At 42.7% G+C, this 22783-nt stretch overlaps 4 protein-coding genes across 4 annotated transcripts; all 4 read left to right on the top strand.

Moving 5' to 3' along the window:
• Nucleotides 1-527: 527 nt before the first annotated feature.
• LOC129594959 (soluble guanylate cyclase gcy-36-like) lies at nt 528-1622 on the top strand. Its single transcript, XM_055491826.1, has 6 exons — nt 528-615; nt 677-812; nt 897-945; nt 1094-1143; nt 1340-1431; nt 1511-1622. The coding sequence occupies exons 1-6, from the start codon at nt 562-564 to the stop codon at nt 1568-1570; spliced, it is 441 nt and encodes a 146-aa protein (XP_055347801.1). The 5' UTR covers nt 528-561; the 3' UTR covers nt 1571-1622.
• Nucleotides 1623-6554: 4932 nt separating this feature from the next.
• Nucleotides 6555-7859, top strand: LOC129594933 (atrial natriuretic peptide receptor 1-like). The gene is made up of 7 exons (XM_055491797.1): nt 6555-6687; nt 6742-6961; nt 7022-7157; nt 7228-7276; nt 7334-7383; nt 7613-7704; nt 7761-7859. Exons 1-7 carry the CDS (start codon nt 6581-6583, stop codon nt 7812-7814), a joined length of 708 nt encoding a protein of 235 aa, XP_055347772.1. The 5' UTR covers nt 6555-6580; the 3' UTR covers nt 7815-7859.
• Nucleotides 7860-8580: 721 nt separating this feature from the next.
• Nucleotides 8581-11779, top strand: LOC129594892 (kelch-like protein 12). Its single transcript, XM_055491751.1, has 7 exons — nt 8581-9117; nt 9271-9547; nt 9900-10203; nt 10426-11037; nt 11119-11193; nt 11317-11514; nt 11643-11779. The coding sequence occupies exons 1-7, from the start codon at nt 8828-8830 to the stop codon at nt 11681-11683; spliced, it is 1797 nt and encodes a 598-aa protein (XP_055347726.1). The 5' UTR covers nt 8581-8827; the 3' UTR covers nt 11684-11779.
• A 2558-nt stretch (nt 11780-14337) lies between these two features.
• Nucleotides 14338-18276, top strand: LOC129594894 (atrial natriuretic peptide receptor 1-like). Its single transcript, XM_055491752.1, has 9 exons — nt 14338-14520; nt 14644-14687; nt 14750-14788; nt 14878-14979; nt 15057-15194; nt 15264-15314; nt 15383-15556; nt 15645-15768; nt 17929-18276. The coding sequence occupies exons 1-9, from the start codon at nt 14370-14372 to the stop codon at nt 18180-18182; spliced, it is 1077 nt and encodes a 358-aa protein (XP_055347727.1). The 5' UTR covers nt 14338-14369; the 3' UTR covers nt 18183-18276.
• Nucleotides 18277-22783: the final 4507 nt, after the last annotated feature.

The raw sequence follows: 22783 nt of genomic DNA, 5'->3' as shown, positions 1-22783 counted from the left end.
CCAACAACGAATTGATTTTTCTTCTATACCTGCAGAAACAGACCTTTTAATGATGGGGACAGCGACAAAGTCCACAGTCGATCAGAAATGGCATCAGTTGACCCAACGGTGTGTGCAAGCTGATCCCGTTGACCGACCCAATTTAATTCAACTACGAAATCTTTTCGGACAACTGCGGCTTCCCAAAAATATCGCTGATTATGTAATGCGCCTGATGGATGAACAGAGTCAGCAGCTAGAAAGCATTGTACTGGACAAAACAAGGAATTTAATGGAAGAGCGGGAAAATGTTGATTTACTCCTGGCCGAGATTCTCCCGAAGTACGGGTACCGATCATTTGTTACAGATAATTATGGTTGTATACGTTTGTTTTAATCATTTGTACGGTGTGCAGATCAATCGTCCATCAACTGCGCAATAAGGAGGAAATACTTCCAGAAACATTCCACAGTGCATCCGTACTGTTCAGTGACATACCGGGATTCTCGCTGCTTTTATCGAACCGGTCTCCCTGGGATGTCGTCGGTTTGCTGAACAATGTCTACTCGGAATTCGATAAGATGTTCGGCCTTTACGATACGTACAAAGTGGAAACGATAAACGATTCATACATGGTGAACGATGGCATAGTTGCTACCTCGAATCGGTAAAAGTATGTGACCACTTGTTGTGCAGGTGGCCAGCGGAGTGCCGACACCCAACGGCACACAGCATGCCATGGAGCTGTGCCTGTTAGCGCTACAGCTGTTGTCATCAGCCCGAACGTGTCTTTCGTCTGACCGGCTCAGTGCTAGAATTGGAATCAATTCCGGTTTGTACGCCAAAGAGGTTCAATAACATCTGCAAATTTATTCATCGTATCGCATTCTAACTTGCATTTGTTGACCTTTGACAGGCCCGATCGTAGCGGGTGTTATTGGCAGCAAAATGCCTCGATATTGCTTGTAGGTGTGGTCCACTTGAGAACTTTTACACATAATAATTATAGAAACGATCCAAATTCTTTGAGTATGTCTGTGCAACTACAGTGCGGGTTTTTAGTCAGCTTACCGCATAAAGCACATGAACTTAAATCACGTTCAAAATTATCAGGTTTGGTGATACTGTGAATACCGCCAGTCGCATGGAAACACATGGCGAAGGTAAGATAAATGTTTTTCACCCTAGCATTATTAACAAATGCGGAAATTATTTAACTGCTTCGTCACCCGGCTGGAGTATGGCGTAATACATGTATTTATGCACCGAGCAGGAATGAGCATAAAAATGGGTGCAGGTACCAAGAACAAGGAAGCTACTTTTATGTAGGAGTAAACAAATGCTTTTTTAATACTGTAGCAGGAAGAGCCCATGTTAGCGAGTCCGTTGAACGCCTTGCCGGCGGTACACAGAAATTCCGGTTCGTGCTTCGGGGAACGCTCAATATAAAGGTACGTCAGAGATTTCCGGTTTGTACTGCCCAGATCCTGTAATGATTTATCAGACTAAGCGTTGTGCACGATTTTCCAGGGCAAGGGCGACATGAAAACGTATTGGTTGCATGCAGTTAGCGATACAATGCCCTTGTAACGCAACATCCAAATAACAGCATTCTTTGAGCTGGAGACATGATGTGTAGTTTATTTTCCTGCACTTCTGTCTTACGCTTGCATAAAATGCAATAATCGCTGCTTGGAAAGTCTTTGGTACGGAATCAAGCCACGCAACGTTTCCACAAGGACCGCAACACGTTGTAGTTTCGGGAAATATTTACACAGAGTAACGCAAATGCGCGTTATATAAATGTATGTTCTTGCCCACTTTTTTTGTGCAACAGTTGCCGTAGCCATTTCAATTCGCTAAGATTGTCAACTTAATATCGATTATGGCAAGTTCAGCGTATCTAGAATTTATGGATTAATATTTTGTTGAACAGGTGCAGAATATAAGGGCTAACGGGCTGATATACGTAATTAAGCTGACTTTTTTCGCTTTTCGATGTATAGCTAACGCTGAAAAAGGCGAGGCAGTCGATACGTTCGCCGTAGTTTGGATGATGCTCCATAACATTTTTTTTTCATGCTAGAAATCGATACTAACGATTTAGCGGAACTCGCGTTTTGGACTATTCTTTACGAAATTTACATTTTATCGATCCTGTGAGTTGATTTAGGATTCAGATTATGAACAGATTTCTGAATGGTAAATCAATTTTGTTTACAAGCACCAAGAAATACATTTCTTGATCTATTGGCTTTTACTCTCTGTACAAAATGAAGGTACGTATCTGTACAGTTGTACTTCTGTAATATTAAACTGTTATAACTGCACTCAGGCGAACCGCGAGCACTAGAGTTTTTACGTAACCGGATCGGCAAAGAAATTCAGCGAGGAAAGGCAGCGTCTACAAGGGAAACAGCACCACCGGCGGCGAATTTAGATCTATTCTGTTATTCGCCCCCCTGTGTTTGTAGACGTAGCTGTGTCAAAAGCTTGTGTTTCCTGTTTCTGACAATTTATGTAGAACGTGTGAAAATTTCGTTGCTCATAGCGCAAACAAAAGTGATACAGTAAAAAACAAAAATTTCAGTCGAAGCAAATCTGACGCCATGTATGTGATCAATAATTTCGCATAATTATCGGTCGATGTACTGGTAAACTGAACTGGCAGGATGGAACAGTAAGTAGTATTGTACACGTACTTTTACAGATGACGTAGTCCAGTGCATCGATCTTGTATTCATAGTAATTTCATACTTCTGCTCGTATTCATTTAACGTTGAGAGGAAAAGCACAGTCCAGTATTTAACATGTAATCAATACTTCTGGTAATCACTATGTACCATGTTTCTCAGACGTGTGTCATCTCGGCTCTATCCGCAAATGGAGCCTATTTAACTCTATCATTCGCTGACTTCCGTTGTTTTTCGTCATTATCACAATATCGTGTTCACCGTCAGTTTAATTCATGTTAAAAAAATTCCTCCGCGCCAGATCATGCGTTTATCATGCATAATTACCGGACACCATACTGCATGTTCATTATACTGTATGTACATGTGCTGCATGCACAAACTGGCGCTCTTAAGGTCAACTTTGTCTATGTGGGAATTGATGACAAAGCAGCGATTAGTTCGCGAATTCCCGGGTACGTTAATCCCGCTGTTGTTAATGTGACATTCGACATGGCGCGGGAAATGTATCCGGATTTGCTGGCCGATATGAGGGTCATATCTTTGGTCAGTCACGACACCGGTAATTTGACTGACCGGTGTGAGTTTGCTGTACGGTCGTTTCCCTTATTGGCCGAACTGTATGGGAAGGAACCGGATTTGTTCAAACCGATTAATAGAGAACAAATTACCGCGATTGTGGCCGGAGGTAATTAGTAATGTGTACTGGAAAACGCTGTATCCAGCTTATGTACAGTACACAAGAAAGTGTTGTGCTTACAGAGATATATTGTTTGGATCCTAATTTGGATATCGGCCTTTTTGCAAGTGGTTAGTGAATGCAGTACAGCAGTTTTTTTGAATCCCCAACTAAAATAATACCGTTGGTGTCTAATTTGTCGAGAAGGAGCTGTTGTTCATCGTGCAGTACTTCCGTCGCTTATAAGCCAAAATCACTGGTGCTTCACAACAGATCTGTTATGTTTACCAAGCAAAATCAAATGATAAACTTTCAATTATATAGCGGCTGACCTTTTGTTTCTGTCCGCCACATCTGTTACTAGCCTGTCCAATACCACTTATTACCCAACAACACTAAACATATATCCAACGCCCAGTTCTAACATGTTTGGATCACTGAAAGCCGTTATGACTTTATACAACTGGACAGTTTTCGGGATCCTGTGCGGCGAAGATGATGACATGTACAGATGGGACTGTGTAGAGGGTCTTCAGTTTTTCTGGGATAACCAATTTATAGCCGGAAATGCTTATCGCCCGAAACTGACGACGCGCAATATCGAGGAGAATACCACGGCAATCTTGAAGAGCATGCGACAGCATGTGCGCAGTAAGTGCAACAGTTTCATACAGAAATTGAACTACAACGTACGAAGCTGATCACTCCATTAACGCTAACGATTTTGTTCTAGTCATATATGTCATGGTGCTGCCAAAACTACTACGCAAGATACTGGTATGTATTAATTAACAATTTAATGGGGGATAAAATCGCGAACGTTTAATTTTGGCCGTTCTTGATAGATTACCGCATTCGACCTGAACATGACTAACGGTGATTTTGTAAGTTTTCCTTATCTACACTACGGGCAGTTTTGCGAAGCTTGGAGAACGGTTTTACTTGGGGAAGTAAATTATTCGCTCACTACGACTACTCGGGTAGGTATTCATAGCAGCTTACCGGCAACCGAGTTATCTTACGCCGGATCCACTTGACTGGAAAGCGTTCCAGAATGACAGCTATGACAGCGAGGCAGACGACCGTGTAAGACAATCTGCTCGTTATTACAATAACATGTTAATTTATTTGTGTTACAATAAACACAAACTCTGTTTATACAGAAGGCTCTGCAAGGATTTCAGTGCACCATTATAATTTCTGATTTGGGAATTGACTGGGACAACATGCAGAACTTCACAAACCGGTCAGCGGAAATGTCGGAAGTTTTGCTGAACAGAACGATCCCACCGAATGGCCAAGTTAGTCAAGTCACACGTGGTACTCGCAAATCTAAAATTCCAAAATGGGCATTTTATAGAGAGACCAAACGTCCGTCATGTTCTTCGAAGTTATATCCGTCTTTCTGCAGGTAATCGAAAACGGAAGCTAATATAGTCAGGTAACATTGCATGGGCTGATAAAACTTTGTTTTAAAGGGGTTACAACGCCTTCGCCACGTGCTGGATTATCTAACTCCTTCGGATGTGATCATCGATTTGCTCAACCATACCTACAACCTTCCGTCTAGGGAGGTCAAATTCTACCCCAACGGATTGAATGATGTACCGACACCCATAGTCCGCCTAAATGTCAGCAGTGGAAAATTTGAAGTATGTGCATACAAATCTGAACAAAGCTGGGCAAGAAGCACAGAATGCAGATGACTGCTATGCGTTTCTGTTTATGCTGATTATTGTAGATTGCGGCCTGGTGTAGCTATGACAATAATTCCCTTTCCATTATAAAACCCGTGCTATGGGCCTGGTTCGGTGGACGTCCCTATCCACCGGATGTACCACGCTGTGGGTTTGATAAGCACGGCTGTGACAGCAAGAAAATCGGTATGTCGCGCAAAATTGTAGCCATTCAAGTGTGACCAGCCAGAAGTTCTATGCCATGAGTCTTGCAGAAATTATTGCACCGGTGGTAGTGGTTGCGGTCATGCTGTGCGTGACCTTTGTTACAGGCTATTGTATAAGGTGCGTTACAACATCTGCTACCGTATTTCTAACTAACATTTTAACTAACATTATCAAGCCATAATGTATAGAAGTTGTAGTAGAATTTATATAAGCGCATTGCAAAGCTGTTCCCGGAAAATCCAGTAAAGCATATCTCTTTTTTAACAGAAAGAGGGCGAATGACAAAATGTTTTCCGCTGTATTGCTGGAGGACCCAAATGTTTCATCAGCATTGCAAAATGCTTCGTTCACAGTTCGTCTTGGACAGAATATACCCAAATCAGCCATTGTACGCAGCGCAAAGTCTCGAGCAATCGTATTAGATGTACGTAAAAATTTGAGCTTATGTGAACTATTGTCAAAATGCAACACTGTTAACTGTGCTTCTGACCTCCTGGATCAATGCTGCGTTCATCATGCTGCGCGTGACCTTTGGTACAACGTCAGTTTCTTTGGACAGGTATTAAAACTATCACATCCAAATATCGGATCGTTCCACGGCATCAGTTTCATCAAAGACTCGTGTTGGTTAGTGTGGGAATTCGATGAACGCGGCAACATTAGCGACGTTCTGCAGGCGCGTTCCGTGCTTCGGGATGACACTATTCGATTGGCTTTGCTGTGGGATCTTTTACAGGTACACTATCGTGGATGTTTACAACGGCAACCGTTCAGTTGTTTGTCACGAAAAATGTGTACAGTAAAAGCATTGTTGGTGACAGGGTTTATCGTACATCCATTCCTCCACCCTGCAGTTTCTTGGAACTCTTTCTCCGGAGGCATGCTTTATCAACCATCGCTATAGACTGAAAATTGCCAAAACGGGGTGCTTTCATTTAATGGAATGTTTGGGAAAATCACTAACAGCCCAACAGTTCCCCGCCCTTCACGACAAAGTGATCTATTTTCGTGCTGACGATGTGCGGAAATTTGGAGTAATTAGCCAAATGCTTAACGGAAATAAAAGTGAGTTTTATAATATTTGATTGCGTAACCAAACGCGATGACTACCTTTGTGAACCGGCATTCAGTTGTTTACTACGCAGAAATGGACGTTACAGATACGGAAGCCACAGGAAAGTCATTAACACAACAGAAATGGCGGCAATTAACGGAACAGTGTCTCCAGACTGATGCAGCACTGCGTCCCACTACGATGCAGCTGCAGAAACTCTTTGGTCAGTTGCGCTTACCGCGAAACATTGTTGACTACGTTCTCTGGCGGATGGACGAACAAAGTCGGCAGCTAGAATTCATCGTTAGAGAAAAGACGAGAAGCCTGGTGGAAGAACGGGATAATGTTGATGCGCTTTTGGCAGAAATGCTACCAAAGTAACAAGAAATTCAGAAAATGAAAAATACTTGCACTCAGTAGCGGTTGTTTAGGTCGGTTGTCCATAAGCTGCGCCTTAAGCAAGAAATCTTGCCGGAAAAGTTCGACAGCGCATCTGTACTGTTCAGCGATATCCCCGGATTTTCTCATTTGTTGTCCACGTATTCGCCCTGGGATATTGTATCGCTGCTGAACAGCGTGTATTCGGAGTTCGACAGGATATTCGGATTGTACGACACGTATAAAGTGGAAACTATCAATGATTCGTATATGGTAAGGACACTACATACGGATCAACCGAAAGGTCATGCCCGTAATCATTTGCTTTCAAAGGTGGCAAGCGGAGTTCCGACACCAAATGGGACGGACCACGCAGCTGAGCTGTGCTTGTTGTCGTTGCAATTGTTAACTTCGGCAAGAAGCTGCCTAGCTGCCGAGGAGCTTAGTGCTCGGGTCGGCATTAATTCCGGTAAAGATGTCAATTTTTTACACAGTCAGCGTTCGGCTGTCTTCATAACAGGGTACTTATTTCGCGACAGGACCGGTTGTCGCTGGAGTGATCGGCCGAAAAATGCCTCGATACTGCCTGTACGTGTGTAATTGCTGAATGGCCTGGCAATTTGATGAAGTATTTTGATTGGGTAGGTTCGGTGACACTGTTAACACAGCCAGTCGAATGGAAACTCATGGCGAAGGTACGCATTGTGAATTCTTTATGCGAATGAAATGTAACTGCAACTTGCATACTTTTGTGATTGTACATAAATTAGAAAATACATTACATATTTATAATCTGATCTGTCTGGAACAGCTGCCAGTTTATTACAAATACACTCACTTAGGAACTGTTTGGAAACCTAATCAATTAAGCGCTTGAAGAATACCCAAAATGATAATTTTTAATGTTCCTTTCCTTATGGTTAGCTGGCAAGGTTCACGTGAGCCACTCCGTAGAACGCCTCGCTTTCCACAGAGACAATCTTCGTTTTGTACTACGTGGAACTCTTTCCATAAAGGTTGCGCTATTACTTTCCGGTGCTTTGGCTAGACAAAAATAATGATTCTTTTGCAGAGCAAGGGCGAAATGCAGACGTTTTGGCTGGAGCCATTGAAATCTTTACAGTGACCGAACGACAATCTCACAGCGTACTACTGGAGTTTTCGCAAATGCAATGATGCTCTGCTTACGATTGCGGGGTTTGCCAATCATTGAACATGTCATAGTTCGTAATAATTAATTTTGCGGTTTGAAATGCAGACCTTGTTAAGAGACCTTGTTAATGTTCTTTTGTTAAGAGCGCGTTTTAAAAGGCTTGACTACTCAACAAAGCAATCACTAAATTAAAAATACGTTCAACGCAGTTTATGTTTGGTGATGATAATGCCCTACTCGTTTACCTATAATTATCTCCGTTGTGATCCTGCACGTACTTGTACCAGTTGTACGTAACCTCAGTTTATGCAGTAATTTCCAGTGATCACATGTTCTTTGTGATTGGACCGCCTGGGTCATCTAATGCTTAGCATTTCTAAACAGCTGTAAGTCAATGGGGGAAAATGATTTTAGAAATTCAAATTTCAGACATCTTTTCAATTCTCATAAGTCTAAAAAATCCAACTGGACAATTCGTACAAGCACAGTGTTTCTTTAAACATTCAGTTCCGGTTCTGCTTCCGGCACCAATGAGATGCTGCACATTTACACTGCAGATCTCATTTGTACGGCTACAGTACGTACGTACTCGTACTTAATCCGCAAGCTGCACGCCAGTGACGCCACTGCACGGTGCACATATACACAGTCGTGTCGGTTCCCAACTTCCCATACTAGTATATTAATTTTTATGATCGACTTATCCGTCAGAATGTGGGATTGCCAATTAATCAGCGATTCCTTTCCATGTTGTAGTTTTTTAGACAGTCAAACTGCCCTTTCTCGTACTGGTCTCTAAAACTGATATCTTTCAAGTTCATACTTCATACCGCTTAGAAACTTGATTGTGAGCTACCTGCGTATTGGCGACACTGGTCACTGTTTCAACCAAAGTGCTACCTAGCTAGCTTCAACAGGTGCCATCCGACGCAGGTTTGCTCCTTTACTTCGATCGGTAGTGGTACCCTTCTCAGTTTAACTTGGCCATGTCATCGGGACAAACCCAACCCTGTGGAGAATCGGCCAGTGTTCGTTCCTCTGTGGAGGGCGCCATGACTGGCCGACTCGCTGTCGGACTGCAGGAGATGAAGAGCAGTGGAGTTTTCTGCGACGTGGTGCTGAAAGGCGCGGAAGAGTCAGCCGCCGGGATCCCCTGTCATCGCCTGGTGCTCAGCGCCCAAAGTAGCTACTTTCGTACCATGTTTGCATCGGACTGGAAGGAGTCTTCTGAAAAAGAGATCCAGCTGCACAATATTCCGAGTAACACACTGCGCAAGTAGGTGCTCAGTATTAATTTTCATCCGAGGTTCATGTTGAGTTTGTGTTGCACCAGTTGACTTCCTGTAAAGCTGCGCCTGGATTTTCCCGTCATGAATATTTGTGATATTTGTATATTGTCTGACAAATTTTGTTTCGTTTGTATTCTAAGGTTGGTGGATTATGCGTACGCTTTGCCAGTTCTCATTGACCACGACAGTATTCAGCCACTGCTCGCTGCGGCGATATTTTTGGATTTCCCTCACGTCGCTACGCTGTGCTGGGATTTCTTGGAAAAGCACATGGATGTGTCCAGTTATCTGCAGGTTTCTTCGTTGGCCAAGATGCATAATAATGCGCGTCTAGCTGAGAAGACCAGAAGTTTAATCTTGCGTCATTTTGTGAAAATTGCTCAAAGCACTGAATTCTTGCTCGTCGATGCAGAAACGGTAAGCAGACATTCAGAAATTTGTGATGTTGGATGTGCAGTTTAATATACGGATTATACTAACAGAAGACCAAACAATGAACAATATCATGACGGTTTGCGGCATTAAATGAATTTTGCCTTTTTTAAAATTCCTTTCGCTACTCGTTTGGTTTGTAGGTAATGTTTTTGTTCGTTGTGTTCTTGTTTGTTATTGTGTTTGTGGCTTTTATTGCTGTTCGTTTTCGAGAAGTGGTTCACACTTCACACGGCAGTGCTACTGTACTTGATTGTTAATAGTTGTTTGTGAGTTCAGTTGAACGATGGCAATACCACGCTGTGTTCTTGATTTATGGCATTTTATGCATTTTTAGATCATGGAGCTGGCTGCTTCTGACGATTTGCGCGTTGAAAGCGAGGATGAAGTGTTTGAGGCTGTGAAACGCTGGTTTGATTACGACCACACTGGACGTCACGCACAGCTATCGGATGTTTTGCAGTACATCCGTGTGCCCTTTCTTTCGCCGAAGCGACTCGAAGATTATTTTTTGGCTCTTTTCAATGGGCTTATTAGCTCTACCGCATTGAATGGTTCATGCCAGTCCAACATTATCGAGCAACTTCCTGGTCGAAGAAGTGAAGCAATACCCTCTCGATGTCGGCCACGGGAATCATACGGTGAGCGGATGTTATTTATTTTGTTTGTGTCCAGTTAAGTGAACTACAGCAAGATAAGTCACTGCTGTTTAAATAAAGTATTGTGCCGTATGAAAAATGTAGCTTTCATTGAGTAACGATGCACTCTGCAGTTTGTCTCGTGCCACTCGTGTGTATTACGATGAACTTGCATTTGCATTAGTAATAATGCTTCTGGTTATATTGTTGCTTTCAATTTATAAGGTTCTCCGAAGGTGATAGTATGTGTTGGTGGCTTGGATCATGACGAGAACATACTGGATGCAGTGCAAATTTTCAGTCCATCAATCTCGGGTGTTTGGCTTCTCGAAAGATCAAAACGTCCGCAACCTGTAGCTGGATGTGGCTTGGTGACTGCGGAAGACAACTCGCTTATTATTTGTGGTGGAGTGGAAGCAAAAGCTTCGGATTGCTTAAAGCGAGTTTGTCAGCTGGATTTGTTAGTGAACGAGTGTACTGATCTGGCACCCATGCAAGTCGGTCGAGCTTTTGGAGGTGTAGCCGCTCTTAATGGCCGTATTTACGTGGCCGGTGGCTGCACCGATGAAGCTACCATGGAATTTTATAATGCAGATAAAGATGTCTGGCAGTCTGCGGCTGGTCTACCGCTTCCGTTGGTTGGCTTTGCCATGGTCGCTTCCCGGGACCGGGTGTACACGTTTGGAGGATGCTCAGAACCAGAAGCAGATCATCCTGTTAATTCCACCTTCTGTTACAATCCAGAAACGGATGCGTGGAGTAAACTAGCGGATATGCCAACTGCGCGAAGCTTTTGTAGCGCCTGTGTGGGTCCCAATGGCTACATTTACGTTATTGGTAGGAAGAGGATGGTACTTACGAGTACATGTTAACGTTGACATAGATTGTGTAAATTACCCACTGATTGTGTCATCTTAGGTGGCGAAAATTCCGGCGAGGCTTTGCGTTGCGTCGAAGCGTACGATCCGACGAGTGGTCAGTGGTTGAAAAAGCGTAAGTTGATTAATTGTGGCTGATTGTCTGTTGTTTTTGTTGGTAACAGTTTGACTATTTTTATATGTACATACTTTGTGTTTCGATTGGTATGAAGACGCGTCTTTCATTATGTACGTGCAGGTGATACGATCAACGAGCATTGCGCAGCTGGATATGCGTACGTGGATGGCAAGATTTACGTTCTGGGTGGCTGTTCTGAAGATACCGATTCGGATATCGAGGTGTACGACGAAGATGCCGATGTATGGAACCCGCATCCCTGTCGATTTTCAGAGGCCAAAACAGCCTTCGGCTGTGCGGTAATGACTATAAAAAAGGGTAAACAATCTAGCAGAAATCATTATTCCAAATCTTGCAGAAACAGGGAGCGCATTTTACTTGAATGAGTGAAATGCGTGCAGCACTGCAGGGTGCTGCTTGATTTTTAACTGAGTTGTGTTCGATAGGGCAGTGTCTAACTGGTCAACTGAATCTGGACTCTCCTTAACCTTGAAAGTGAGGGAAGTAAAGGACGGCGCTTCGGGATGCTGCGACACAAAACGTTTTACACAGCGGTCTTTCGAATTTTGTATTATGAGTTTCGAGATTCACTACAGAGTTAGGTAATGTTTTTTTTGTAATTAAGCAAGCCAGCTGTTTTGGCTCGTTGCACCTTGCAAATTTTTTATCTTGGACGATTATTTTATGTATTTATGAGTTTCAAAATAAAATTAGCCGTATGACATTTTATCCACAGTCATGTTTTACGTGACGTTTTCCATTTCTGAGTTTTTCACGCACATGGGGTCCGTCGGTTTTTGTACTTCCGTTTGTACAGCCTGATCTGAGTTGGCCAGTTGTGTGCTAACGATGCCAAACATGGCGTGGAAAGATTTACAGCAGATTTCTACAGCGCTAATCTTGTAATAGTAATTTAGTAATTCAAACAAATTCACATGTTCGCACTGTCTAAACTTAAAAATTGTGGGTTGGTTTTATAGCCGACTGATGGTAGTGTACCGTTGTTATCTGCGCAATTGTAATGTTACCCAATTCAGTTAAAACGCAGTATCGAGGTCGCGCTGCTGCTAGCCAGTGGCGCACGATCCAAAATTGAAATAACATGTACTAAAAACGCACGATCCTAACCATAAATTGAAAAACTTTCAACAACACTTAAAAGGCTGCCCTGCGTACCGATATTAAGAAGATGCCCTGCGTACCGATATGGGTATTGAATATTTAAGTATTTAGCGGATAACTGTCAGATAAAGGCACTACGCAAACCAGGAGCCAGCTTTCCAACAGCGAACACATGTTAGGCGCCGATTGGCACGTTTTCGTCACTTCCAAACAACGCACTTCGTCGATTCAGCTCAAAGATTAATGTTTTGGATTTATTTCCTTATGTTAGTTACCCTTACGTCGAATGTTTATGTTACAGTAATGTAGATGTGGATATGGAACACTGAACGTATCTGCAGCTGTTGATGTAAAGGCTGATCACGTCGATTTCCGAAAATGAGATGTGCTAGCAAAATTTATGGAACGACGTTCTACTGGTAGGTGCAGAACGCAAAACTCAACGTTTTGCTGACATTTTTTTCTGCTTTTTAATGTACAGTTAACGCCGAAAACGCGAGCCAGTCGATATTTACATATGTTCGCCATAGTTATGTGATGAGGCCTTTAACATTTTTGCAGGCTAAGAATCGATACGAACGATTTGGTTGCTTTATTTGCGTATGTATTCCAAATTACATTTACATTTTATTGATTGATTGAGTTAATTTATGAGTTTAAATCATGTACATTTCTGAAAGGCAATGCAGCTTTCAGTAGTTCTTACTGTACTTTTTATCGTCCAATTGTGCCAATTAGCTAGCTACAAAAAAGAGAAACACAACTGTACAAAGTAAAGGTAAGCACTTATGCAATATTTGCATGCGATTATTGAGCAGAAAAATAACGGCATTAGCAGAACTGACGTCATGCAATCCATAAGCTCGTATAATTTTCCGCTGGATGCACCAGCAAATGTTAACCGCGCCTGGTGGAAAACTATCGTATCGTAGTACACATAATATGTATGCATTTTATCGATATCGTATTCGTACGTTGGGAGCAAAAGCACAGTGCAATATTTGTAATGTAATCAATACTTCGGGCAATCATTACCAAGTTTCTCAGATGTGTATCATCCCGTCTCGATCCGCAAACCGGCACTTGTTTAACCTCATCATCCGCTGACTTCCGTTGTTGTTTAGCGTTATGACAATATCGTGTTCATCGTCAGTTTAATCCATATCAAAGGAATCTCGCCGCGTCTGCACCATGCATTTATCATGCATAATCACCACACATTATACTGTATGTTCATTATACATGTACTGAATGCCCACACTGACGCTCTTAGGGTCAATTTTGTCCATGTGGGAATTGACGATACAGCAGCGTTTAATTCCCGAATCCCCGGGTACATTAATCCCGCTGTGGTCAATGTGACATTCGACATGGTGCGGGAAATGTATCCGGATTTGCTGGCCGATATGCGTGTCATATCATTGGTCAGTCACGACACCGGTAATATCTTGAGCGATCCGTGTGAGTTTGCTGTGAGGTCGTTTCCTTTATTGGCGGAACTGTATGGGAGGGAGCCGGATTTATTTAAACCGATTAGTGCCGAACAAATTACCACGATTGTTGCCGGAGGTAATTATTTCCAAACAGGGACAAATGTTTACTGTTTCTAATGCCTAATAATAATAATGGTCTTGCGTTAAATTACAAAATCGTTCTGTTTTCAGAGGTGTTTTGTGCAGATCCTAATTGGGATATTGGCTTTTTTGCAAGTGGTTAGTGAGTACACAGTACACTTACTTAAATCACAATCTATCAGTTGTTATCGATCGCTAATACAGATATATAAAAACTGTAATACTTCATAGAAGGCAGTCTTTATGTTAAATTAGAGAAGCCAGTGTTTTTTTAGCAAAAGCAGACTTAATTTGATAGCGGCTGACCTTCTGTTCCTGTCTGCCGCTTCTTATGCGGATCTGTCCAATACCAGCTATTACCCAACAACACTTAACATATACCCAACACCCAGTTTAAGCATGTTTGGATCGCTGAAAGCCATCATGACCTTCAATAACTGGAAAATTTTCGGTATCCTTTGTGGTGAAGACGACGTCATGTATTACTGGGACTGCGTACAGGGTTTTCAGTGGTATTTCTGGGATAACCAGTTTATAGCCGGAAATGCTTATCGACCGAAATTGACGACACGCTATATCGAGGAGAATACCACGGCGGTTCTGGAGGCGATGCGACAGCATGTTCGCAGTAAGTAGAAAAGCTTAATCTTGTAAGTTCAATGCAGTCTTGTAACTTTGATGCTGTTACTCTTTTAGTTATTTATGTCATGGTGCTGCCAGTCTTGTAACTTTGATGCTGTTACTCTTTTAGTTATTTATGTCATGGTGCTGCCAAAATTGCTACGCAAGATACTGGTACGAATTTTTAAGACTTTCATGGTCCAAACTGCGCGATTTATAATTACCGTTCTGGATAGATTTCCGCATCCGACATGAACATGACAAGTGGCGATTTTGTAAGTCTGCTTTATTTACACGCACTACACGGAAATTGCGAAGTCAGATGCAAGGTTTTAATTTGGGAACCAACCGATCCGCTTTCCAGGTGTTCATAGCAGCCTACCGGCAGCCGAGTTATAGTACGCCGGATCCACTTGATTGGAAAGCGTTGCACAACGACAGCTATGACAGCGAGGCAGAAGACCGCGTAAGATGGCAAGAATCGATTAATTGTGCTGTTAGGATCGGTAAACTAACTTCTGTATTTATAATTGAATCATGCAGAAAGCGTTGCAAGGATTTCAATGTACGATTATAATTTCCGATTTGGGAATTGACTGGGACAACCTGCAGAACTTTACAAACCGATCGGCGGAAATGTCGGAAGTTTTGCTGAACAGAACGATCCCACCGAAAAGTCAAGTGAGTCAGATGTGTCACTCGCCATATTACAGTACTTAAGAAATTTCTTCTGGGATTTCTCGTTTATAGAAAGATGCTACGTCCGTCTTATTCTTGGAAGTGATATCCGTCTTTCTGCAAGTAATCTAAACCTGACGCTAATAAGATAACATTGTGCCAGCGGATAAAGATTGGCTTGGCGTTTAAAGGGGCTGCAACGCCTTCGTCCCGTGTTGGATTACCTGACTCCATCGGATGTGATCACCGATTTGCTCAATCATACCTACAATCTTCCGTCTAGACAGATTAAATTCGTTCCTAATGGAAAGAATGCTGTAGCAACTCCTATTGTTCGCCTGAATATCAGCAGTGGAAGATTTGAGGTATGCACATTCAAAACTGAATAAATGTTTGCATCTCTCAAGAGATTTCTGTTATTGGTTTTCAACAATCTTGTCTTGGTTGCTGCAGATAGCGGCCTCGTGTAGCTATGACAATTATTCCCTTTCGGTTATACAACCCGCCTTGTGGGCGTGGTTTGGTGGACAACCTTATCCGCCGGACGTACCACGCTGTGGATTTGATAAGCACGGTTGTGAGTAGTATCAATGTGAAGCGTGATAAAATTTCTACTATCTATTACAATTAGGTGATTCCTAACCAGTTTAAAAAGTCCGGTGGGTGGAAAAAAAATGCCCCGGTGGGCCTTAAAAAATACATCTAATAAAATTTTTATAATATATTTTATCATCTCTGCAATACTGTACTTGTCATCGCAGCACTAAGCTTTTCGTAACCTTAATGCTTATGACAGCACTGCATTCGCATAATGCATATGCCGCCGTGCTCTCATGACAAAAGAGAATACAGTACACTTGCATATAGTCAGTTTCACAGTGTAGTATTTCCGTGTAACCAGAGTTCCGTTTCGAACTGAATTGAATACTCACTGCAATTTCTGGATGCGGGCTTTATGTCCCGTATGTGTGCAACAAGTGTAGCGCTTTTCAAATACAGGAAGGCTCACGTAATAAGCGAGCAAAAATCGAACTCGTACATACTACGTACTGCACTCGTTAATGCACTGCAGCATCGCTAACGCGTTCGATTTTTGCCTTGCTCGCTGGAAGAATGCGCGGTATCCTTTGATCTCCCGCTGGCAAGCAAAATCGAACGCAGTGCTGCTCTGCATAGTCTTGTCCTGTGGAGGAAAATCGAACTGGTTTGTACGCACATGACAATAGCAGTGCATCTTCACCGTACGCTCTTCGCGTTCGATTTTTGACTTGCTTGCTGGAAGCACGCGCGGTGCCCTTTGATCTCTCGCTGGCATGAAAAATCGAACGCAGTGCTGCTCTGCATTGTCTTCTTATGTGGAACAAGATTGAACTGACTTGTACGTACAAGACAATAGCAGCTGCATCTTCACCGTATATTCTGCGTTCGATTTTCAACTTGCATACTGGAAGTACGCACGGTACCCGTTCGATCTCCCACTGTATGCAACAAGTGGATAAATCGAACTCCGTGTACAACGATAATGCTCTGCATTGTCTCGTTCAGTAAGCAAGAGCAAGAGGAGCAATTCTCGTTCTCTCTTTTTGCACCACGCACGCTAGTTTTATTTTTCCGATTTCTCTCGGCAGCACAATCTAGCTTTTTTATAAACCATTGTCTAGCTGTCCACCTTGCATTTCTGCAATAAACATGCCTAACGTATTATACTGTTCGGTTTGTCTGGACGATGAAAGCGGGCAGTGGGGATGCTTGCCCGAGTGTGGGCACACGTTCCATCTCCACTGTATATACCACTGGCGGGCCGTAGCCAACTGCCGATGCCCGCAGTGTCGTGTGATGAACCGGAAGGTGGTGGTCATGTATATCAACGGCCCAGCTGATGAAGCAGGACCACCGGGGCCTGCTGGACCACCGCAGCCGGCTGGACCGCCACTACCGGCTGGACCGCCGGCGCTGCCGGTAGGACCGCCGGTTGGACAGCCGCAGCCCGCTGGACCACTGGCTGGACCGCCACAGCTGGCTGGGCCGCCCGCCCTGCCGGCAGGACCGCCGATTGGACAGCTGCAGCCCGCTGGACCACAGGCAGGACCGCCACAGCTGGCTGGGCCGCCCGCGCTGCCGGCAGGACCGCCGGTTGGACAGCCGCAGCCCGCTGGACCGCCGGCAGGACCGCCGCTGCCGGCTGGGCCGCCGCTTCCCGCTGGACCGCCGGTTGGACTGCAGTTGCCGTTTGGAGCACCGCCTCCGGTTGGACCAATTCCACTGCCGCTGGTGGCACCTGTTGCACATGCTCCGGCCGCGGTTAATCCCCACGGGATCCCCAACACCAACTTCATCCGCTCGTGGGTGTTGCAGCACATGGAATTTGGGCCGGGTACGTTTCGATTTTCAAAACCAGCATCATTTAACATGGTGCAGTATGAACAGTACTTGTACATACAAAAAGCCAGCCCATAGTTCGAACAGAGAAGCGATTGTTTGCGCAATATGTATCATAGGTACATGCAATACCGCGAATAGTTATAATAATTATTACGCGTAGTTATCCTCGGTCAGCGCGCTATTCTTGTTTACGGTGTTGAAATTTGATTTACGTAAATTGTATAGTTGTTTCTTTTGTCATGTCTGTTGTTATTCAGTATTTATATTTTATTTTGATTTTTTTTAATAGTTTATATCGCAATTGTTTTTTTTTGTTTTTAATTTATTTTTATTAACAAGTTTTTTTTCAATTTAGGTGCAATTCTGTTCGTGGACGAGGTCAACAACTTCCTACAGCAGTACATCAATGTGTACGACGTCATGCTTCGCTACCCGAACAGCAACACTAGGATTACGCTGGGTAAGGTGCTGCGGGAAGTGTTTGGAATTGGGAGAGCGTACAATCATGGTCCCGCCAATGCCCGCCAGCGATACAGTGGTGTGCAGCTGAACGATGAGGGCGCCGCGGAATTCATTAATCTCATGGGTTATGACATGTACGCCGATTAATGATTGTTCGCTAATAATGGTGACATTAATTACGATGTTGTCCTAAGACGAAATGTCCGTAAAACCAAATATCCCGCGACGAACTGTCGCGTATGCGTATTGACTGCTCTTTATTATTAGTGTTAATTTTGTTATTGGTTATTTGTATTCGCTAATAAGTTTCGTTAACGGATTCTCAGCTGTTTTTTTTTGGTTCGTTGTTTGTTTGTTGTGTCTCCAATTCGGTTTTGCTTGTGTTGCCGGCTTTGGTCTTAATTATTATTATTATTATTATTAACATTTATTTGATTATTAATACCGTTAAAATAATGTTGTTACATAATTTGAAAAAGGAATTAATCGCTGTATTTCTTTTTGGGCAGTTTTTATTATATTTTCGTGCGTAGACAATCGGCCTTAATTAACTGTTGAAACATTAAGGACACCATTTGGATTAATTGCGCTCATAAATTAAATTCAAGCATCGGGTGCTTTGTGTCTGATACGTAAGGCCATAATAGTACAAAAACCTTTAATAAGTATCATGGTACGAGTACAAACTATGCACCAGAACAAAACGGCATTTACAAAAGTAACACTTCCTCTATGCTATGGGAAAATGTCCGAAATGGGAAAAAACGGTTATTCCAAAAAACAGGTATAATGATAAGAATGTCATGCGTAATGACCACATAGTCTGCATTTTTTAGCGTTAGTTTTTTATGGTGTTACAACTCCGATCCTCTGAAAAATTAAAAGCTGACGGTGGCAGAGCTTATCTATTTTTGCTGCGAATAAAATTCTAACAAATCGTTCACACAAAATACAAAACAAATGCTAGTGAAACGAACAAATTAACAATTAATAACCAATCACTGATGCCAGTTGCAGTCCCATATTATAATTATTATTTTCATTATGGCTGCGTGCAATGGTAAACCTTGGTGTTGGCTGTAGGGCACGGAATTCGGACACGAGCGTTGGCTGCATGCACGGTGAAAATTACTTTAAGTTTTTTAATTTAAATTTCTATTTTAATTATCATTTTTTTTTAAAAATTGCTGCTCGTGGAAAGTTACTCACTTAACCCATAATTTCTCGAAAATACCTACCGCAAGTACTGCGAAATTTGCTGTACATAGCAGAGTACCATGTTACCAGCTAATGCTTGTTAGTGCTGAACCATGAAGTACATGAGTAACCGTGAACCGTGAGAAGACGTTAGAATTACTGTAATACGTTTTTTCCATGAAGAGTTTTATAATAAATTAAAGCCATTTCTATGTTACAAAGCAATGGATGTGAGAATTTCACGTGAGAATTTCTGTAATATAGCCATGGTACGCATACATACTGTGCACGCAGCCAACAACCGGGTTTTCTAGTGCACGCAACATCGACCAAATATTTTACCAAAAGAGCGCATCCTATGATAAAAATTAGTTTTTTTGTGTATAGAGTGCATAATGTTATCGATTAATGCAGGTTTGTAATGAAGAATTACATCTCATCGGTGCTAGTTCAACCGGAGATATCCAAAGGTTTACATGAACAGAACCGTTTATTTATAAGAAGCAACGCTATCAATTGAAATTTAAATTGTCAACTATGGCGATCCGTATCGTTCAGATCATCTTTAGCCATATATGGCTGTCCAATGGAATCAAACCAAAACTACTATATATAAGCAGTGGGTTAGAACCGAAATAATAATAAAATATTATGAAAACGAATGTACTAAGGTTTCGCAAACTCTAGTTGAGTCACTTTACTTCTCAAACAATGTTGAAGTTACCAATATTTCAAAACTTTAGTTTGACTATTACAAGCACAGTTCTTTTAAAAAGTAATAATTGTTTCTTTGAAGGTTATGTAGGAAAAGTTCTCGTTAGGGTCTCGTATATGCGAATGAAACCACTGCTACATAGGAGTTACTCAAACACTTGCAAGTTTATGTTCGGGTACAAATGTGTAGTGCGTCGGAGACACAATCGTACGTTATTACTTAGCTTTTATTTTTACGTAACCAGCACTAAAACGTTAGCAACGAGACAATGTACCAGTTTTTGACGGACACACAACCATCGGTTGTAAAACGGTTACAGGCCGTATCGCAAGGTTACATGGGTCGTCGTGACCGAACAACACGGTAGCGCTCGCGAGAATAGTAAGCAATGGTATGGTGATAAGCCGCCATCCGGTGGTGGTGGTGCGCGTAGTCGGTAATCAACTCTACAAATGTAGAACCTTAGTACCGTACTAGAGGTTCTACTAATTACAAGTACTTACCATGCAAAGTAGTCAGGCGCGCAACGTAGTTAGCAGGTGGTCCTTGGATGACGTCCTCCAGGCGGTAAGCGAGTGTCAGCAGTTGCGTTTCCATCTCATGGTGACGCATTCCCAGGACAGCTGTGGTATACTGCGGTGAAGGTTGCTGGGGGTGGAAGTCATAAGTACCGTTACACTCCGGTGGTGGCGAGGCTGGTGAGTCGGACACAACAGGCGAAACGTTAGGTGTGGGCATTCCGTCCAGTAATGAGGAGCTGTTCGTGGCAAACTGTGGCAAGCTGAACCGCGTTGGCAGTTGTTGATCCCGCTGCTGAGATGCATAAAAGGCAGGTTGGAACGGGGCATTGTTAGGTGCGGACTGATAGTAAATGGGTACGCACAAATACGGTTGTCCAGAATTGTTATCCATAATGCTAATAAGGTGGAGAACACTAAAAAAAAAAGAAATTGGTAAAAAACTGAAAAAGCTTTGGAAAATACAACTTAGTTATCGTAGAGAACTGGACACTTATATAATGCTTTCAGTAAGTGTACGGTAACTTTTGATGGTTACCGTAACTTAGACTCGTTACTACGTACAAGGTTGACCTTCAACCAATCAAAAACGGCCGAATCCCGTTTCAGTACTGTAATTGCAAAAAATTACCATATTCAAGCCTGCTCCCAAGTACGTAAGATTGACCCTCATCCAATCGGGATTGGTAATTGTTTAAGGTGATGCTGTAATTTTTTAAAGTTACTACCTATGGGAGATGGATCATAGGAACGTAGTATTAAGATAAAAAAACGATTCCCGAAATAAAACTTGATTTTTACAACGTTGTTGATAATATTTGCAACTACTATGGAGTACGTTACGGATTTAAACGGGCAAGTGCTCGGTAATCCTAGTTCAAGTTCCGCCATCGATTACGGTTGGTTATACGATGCTTGCGCTGACCTGGGTGCCTTTATGTCGAACGACGTTACTGCGGAACATAATGAGAAGACGAGCGCCCCCGAATACTGTGAGTATAATTAACTAGTTTGCTAAAATCATTTTCCCTTTCGTAAACTAAATTGGCTTGGCTGATTACGTAGGCTTGAACGAATCTGTGGTGCCGGGTGCAGATTATTGCGGAGCTGCTGTTCCCATGCAGTTTGATGAGCGCAACACAGGTATTCAATGTCTGCACTACAGAAAACGTATATTTTCGCGCATTCTGTTACCTTTATAGAGCTTGCACCAATCGAAACCGCAAATGCAGGAGGCTTGACGTTTGATTGGTTGACCGGACCAACGATAAGCATCATAGACGAGAATTTCATGGTACCGACGGAGCTTAACAAAGGTATGGGTCACTCGATCTAATTTTAATTTTCCAGGTTTATAAAAAGATACTGGAATACGTTAATTTTTTGAACGTTTAAAAATATCAATGTTCGAGACATTTTAGTACTAAAATAAAGCTTTAGTGGCTTAGTACGAAACTATGGTTTGAAAACCCAGTGACAAAAGTAAAGTTGCCGAATCTTTTTAAAACATTTAAAAAATAAATCCTAATTATAAGAAAATCAAAAATACTAAGGTTTCGAAAGCTCGCTACCGGTACTGTGGTATCATCTGTTTATAGTGGCCATACAGAACCAACTCGCCACGACCAACTCCACTGTGCCGGTTCCCGACTGGGTCAGTCAGGCGGTCAGCGTCACAATATTGAACCCCATTCCACCCGTGTGGACCCGCACAAACACCCTCACGTCCACTCATAAAGCGGTTCCTCATGCTTTGCGATCCGTTCCATGGGATGTGGAGGCTGAAAACCTGCTGATCTTCTTCGGAACTGACTACGACTGGCAGGGATGGTTCCAGCATGCCATGCTAGTGTTCCGGACCAAAGACGGTATGATGGAGGTCACCCTGCCGGAGCTTCAAGGATTCCTGAAGTATGCATTTGACCGCGGTTGGTCCAGGGATCTCGCATCGGCACTGCCTTCCCAAAACAAGCGAAGCATTCCTGACAAACCGTACCGCAGACTGAGCGATACGCTCCGTATGCGGCATCGTATGTTTTCGCACGGTCGGAATAAGCAAACACCGTACATAACGCTCACTCGTACTACTCATTTTGGAACTTTTGTCAGCACTCTATGTGTAAACGAAGCGGCATTTTCCGCCCTAGTTAAATTGCGTACCCAGTTAGAGATACTGGTGCCTGTCACTACTCCGTTCCCTGTACTGGTCGAGTAATAAAATCGGTGGTAAAATTGAAGTTTTTATTAACTGTAACTCATTACATCATACTATCAAGTTGGTCAATATCATCCTCAAAAGCACTATGACATGAATCTTC

Source organism: Paramacrobiotus metropolitanus, unplaced genomic scaffold, assembly GCF_019649055.1.
Source record: "Paramacrobiotus metropolitanus isolate TYO unplaced genomic scaffold, Prichtersi_v1.0 Parri_scaffold0000072, whole genome shotgun sequence".
Lineage (NCBI taxonomy): Eukaryota > Metazoa > Tardigrada > Eutardigrada > Parachela > Macrobiotidae > Paramacrobiotus > Paramacrobiotus metropolitanus.
This window is presented reverse-complemented; position numbering and strand designations above follow the sequence as displayed.

Bases quoted from the DNA above. Each gene is read 5' to 3' on its own strand.
- LOC129594894 (XM_055491752.1), top strand. From the start codon at position 14,370: ATGTATTACTGGGACTGCGTACAGGGTTTTCAGTGGTATTTCTGGGAT. The intron at 15,195-15,263 runs GTGAGTCAGATG...TCTCGTTTATAG, and splicing joins CGATCCCACCGAAAAGTCAA to AAAGATGCTACGTCCGTCTT. The intron at 15,769-17,928 runs GTGAGTAGTATC...TTTTCAATTTAG, and splicing joins TGGATTTGATAAGCACGGTT to GTGCAATTCTGTTCGTGGAC.
- LOC129594933 (XM_055491797.1), top strand. From the start codon at position 6,581: ATGGACGAACAAAGTCGGCAGCTAGAATTCATCGTTAGAGAAAAGACG. The intron at 6,688-6,741 runs GTAACAAGAAAT...GCGGTTGTTTAG, and splicing joins TTGGCAGAAATGCTACCAAA to GTCGGTTGTCCATAAGCTGC. The intron at 7,277-7,333 runs GTACGTGTGTAA...TTGATTGGGTAG, and splicing joins AAAATGCCTCGATACTGCCT to GTTCGGTGACACTGTTAACA.
- LOC129594959 (XM_055491826.1), top strand. From the start codon at position 562: ATGTTCGGCCTTTACGATACGTACAAAGTGGAAACGATAAACGATTCA. The intron at 616-676 runs GTGAACGATGGC...CTTGTTGTGCAG, and splicing joins CGATAAACGATTCATACATG to GTGGCCAGCGGAGTGCCGAC. The intron at 1,144-1,339 runs GTAAGATAAATG...TTAATACTGTAG, and splicing joins CATGGAAACACATGGCGAAG to CAGGAAGAGCCCATGTTAGC.
- LOC129594892 (XM_055491751.1), top strand. From the start codon at position 8,828: ATGTCATCGGGACAAACCCAACCCTGTGGAGAATCGGCCAGTGTTCGT. The intron at 9,118-9,270 runs GTAGGTGCTCAG...TTGTATTCTAAG, and splicing joins CCGAGTAACACACTGCGCAA to GTTGGTGGATTATGCGTACG. The intron at 10,204-10,425 runs GTGAGCGGATGT...TCAATTTATAAG, and splicing joins TCGGCCACGGGAATCATACG to GTTCTCCGAAGGTGATAGTA.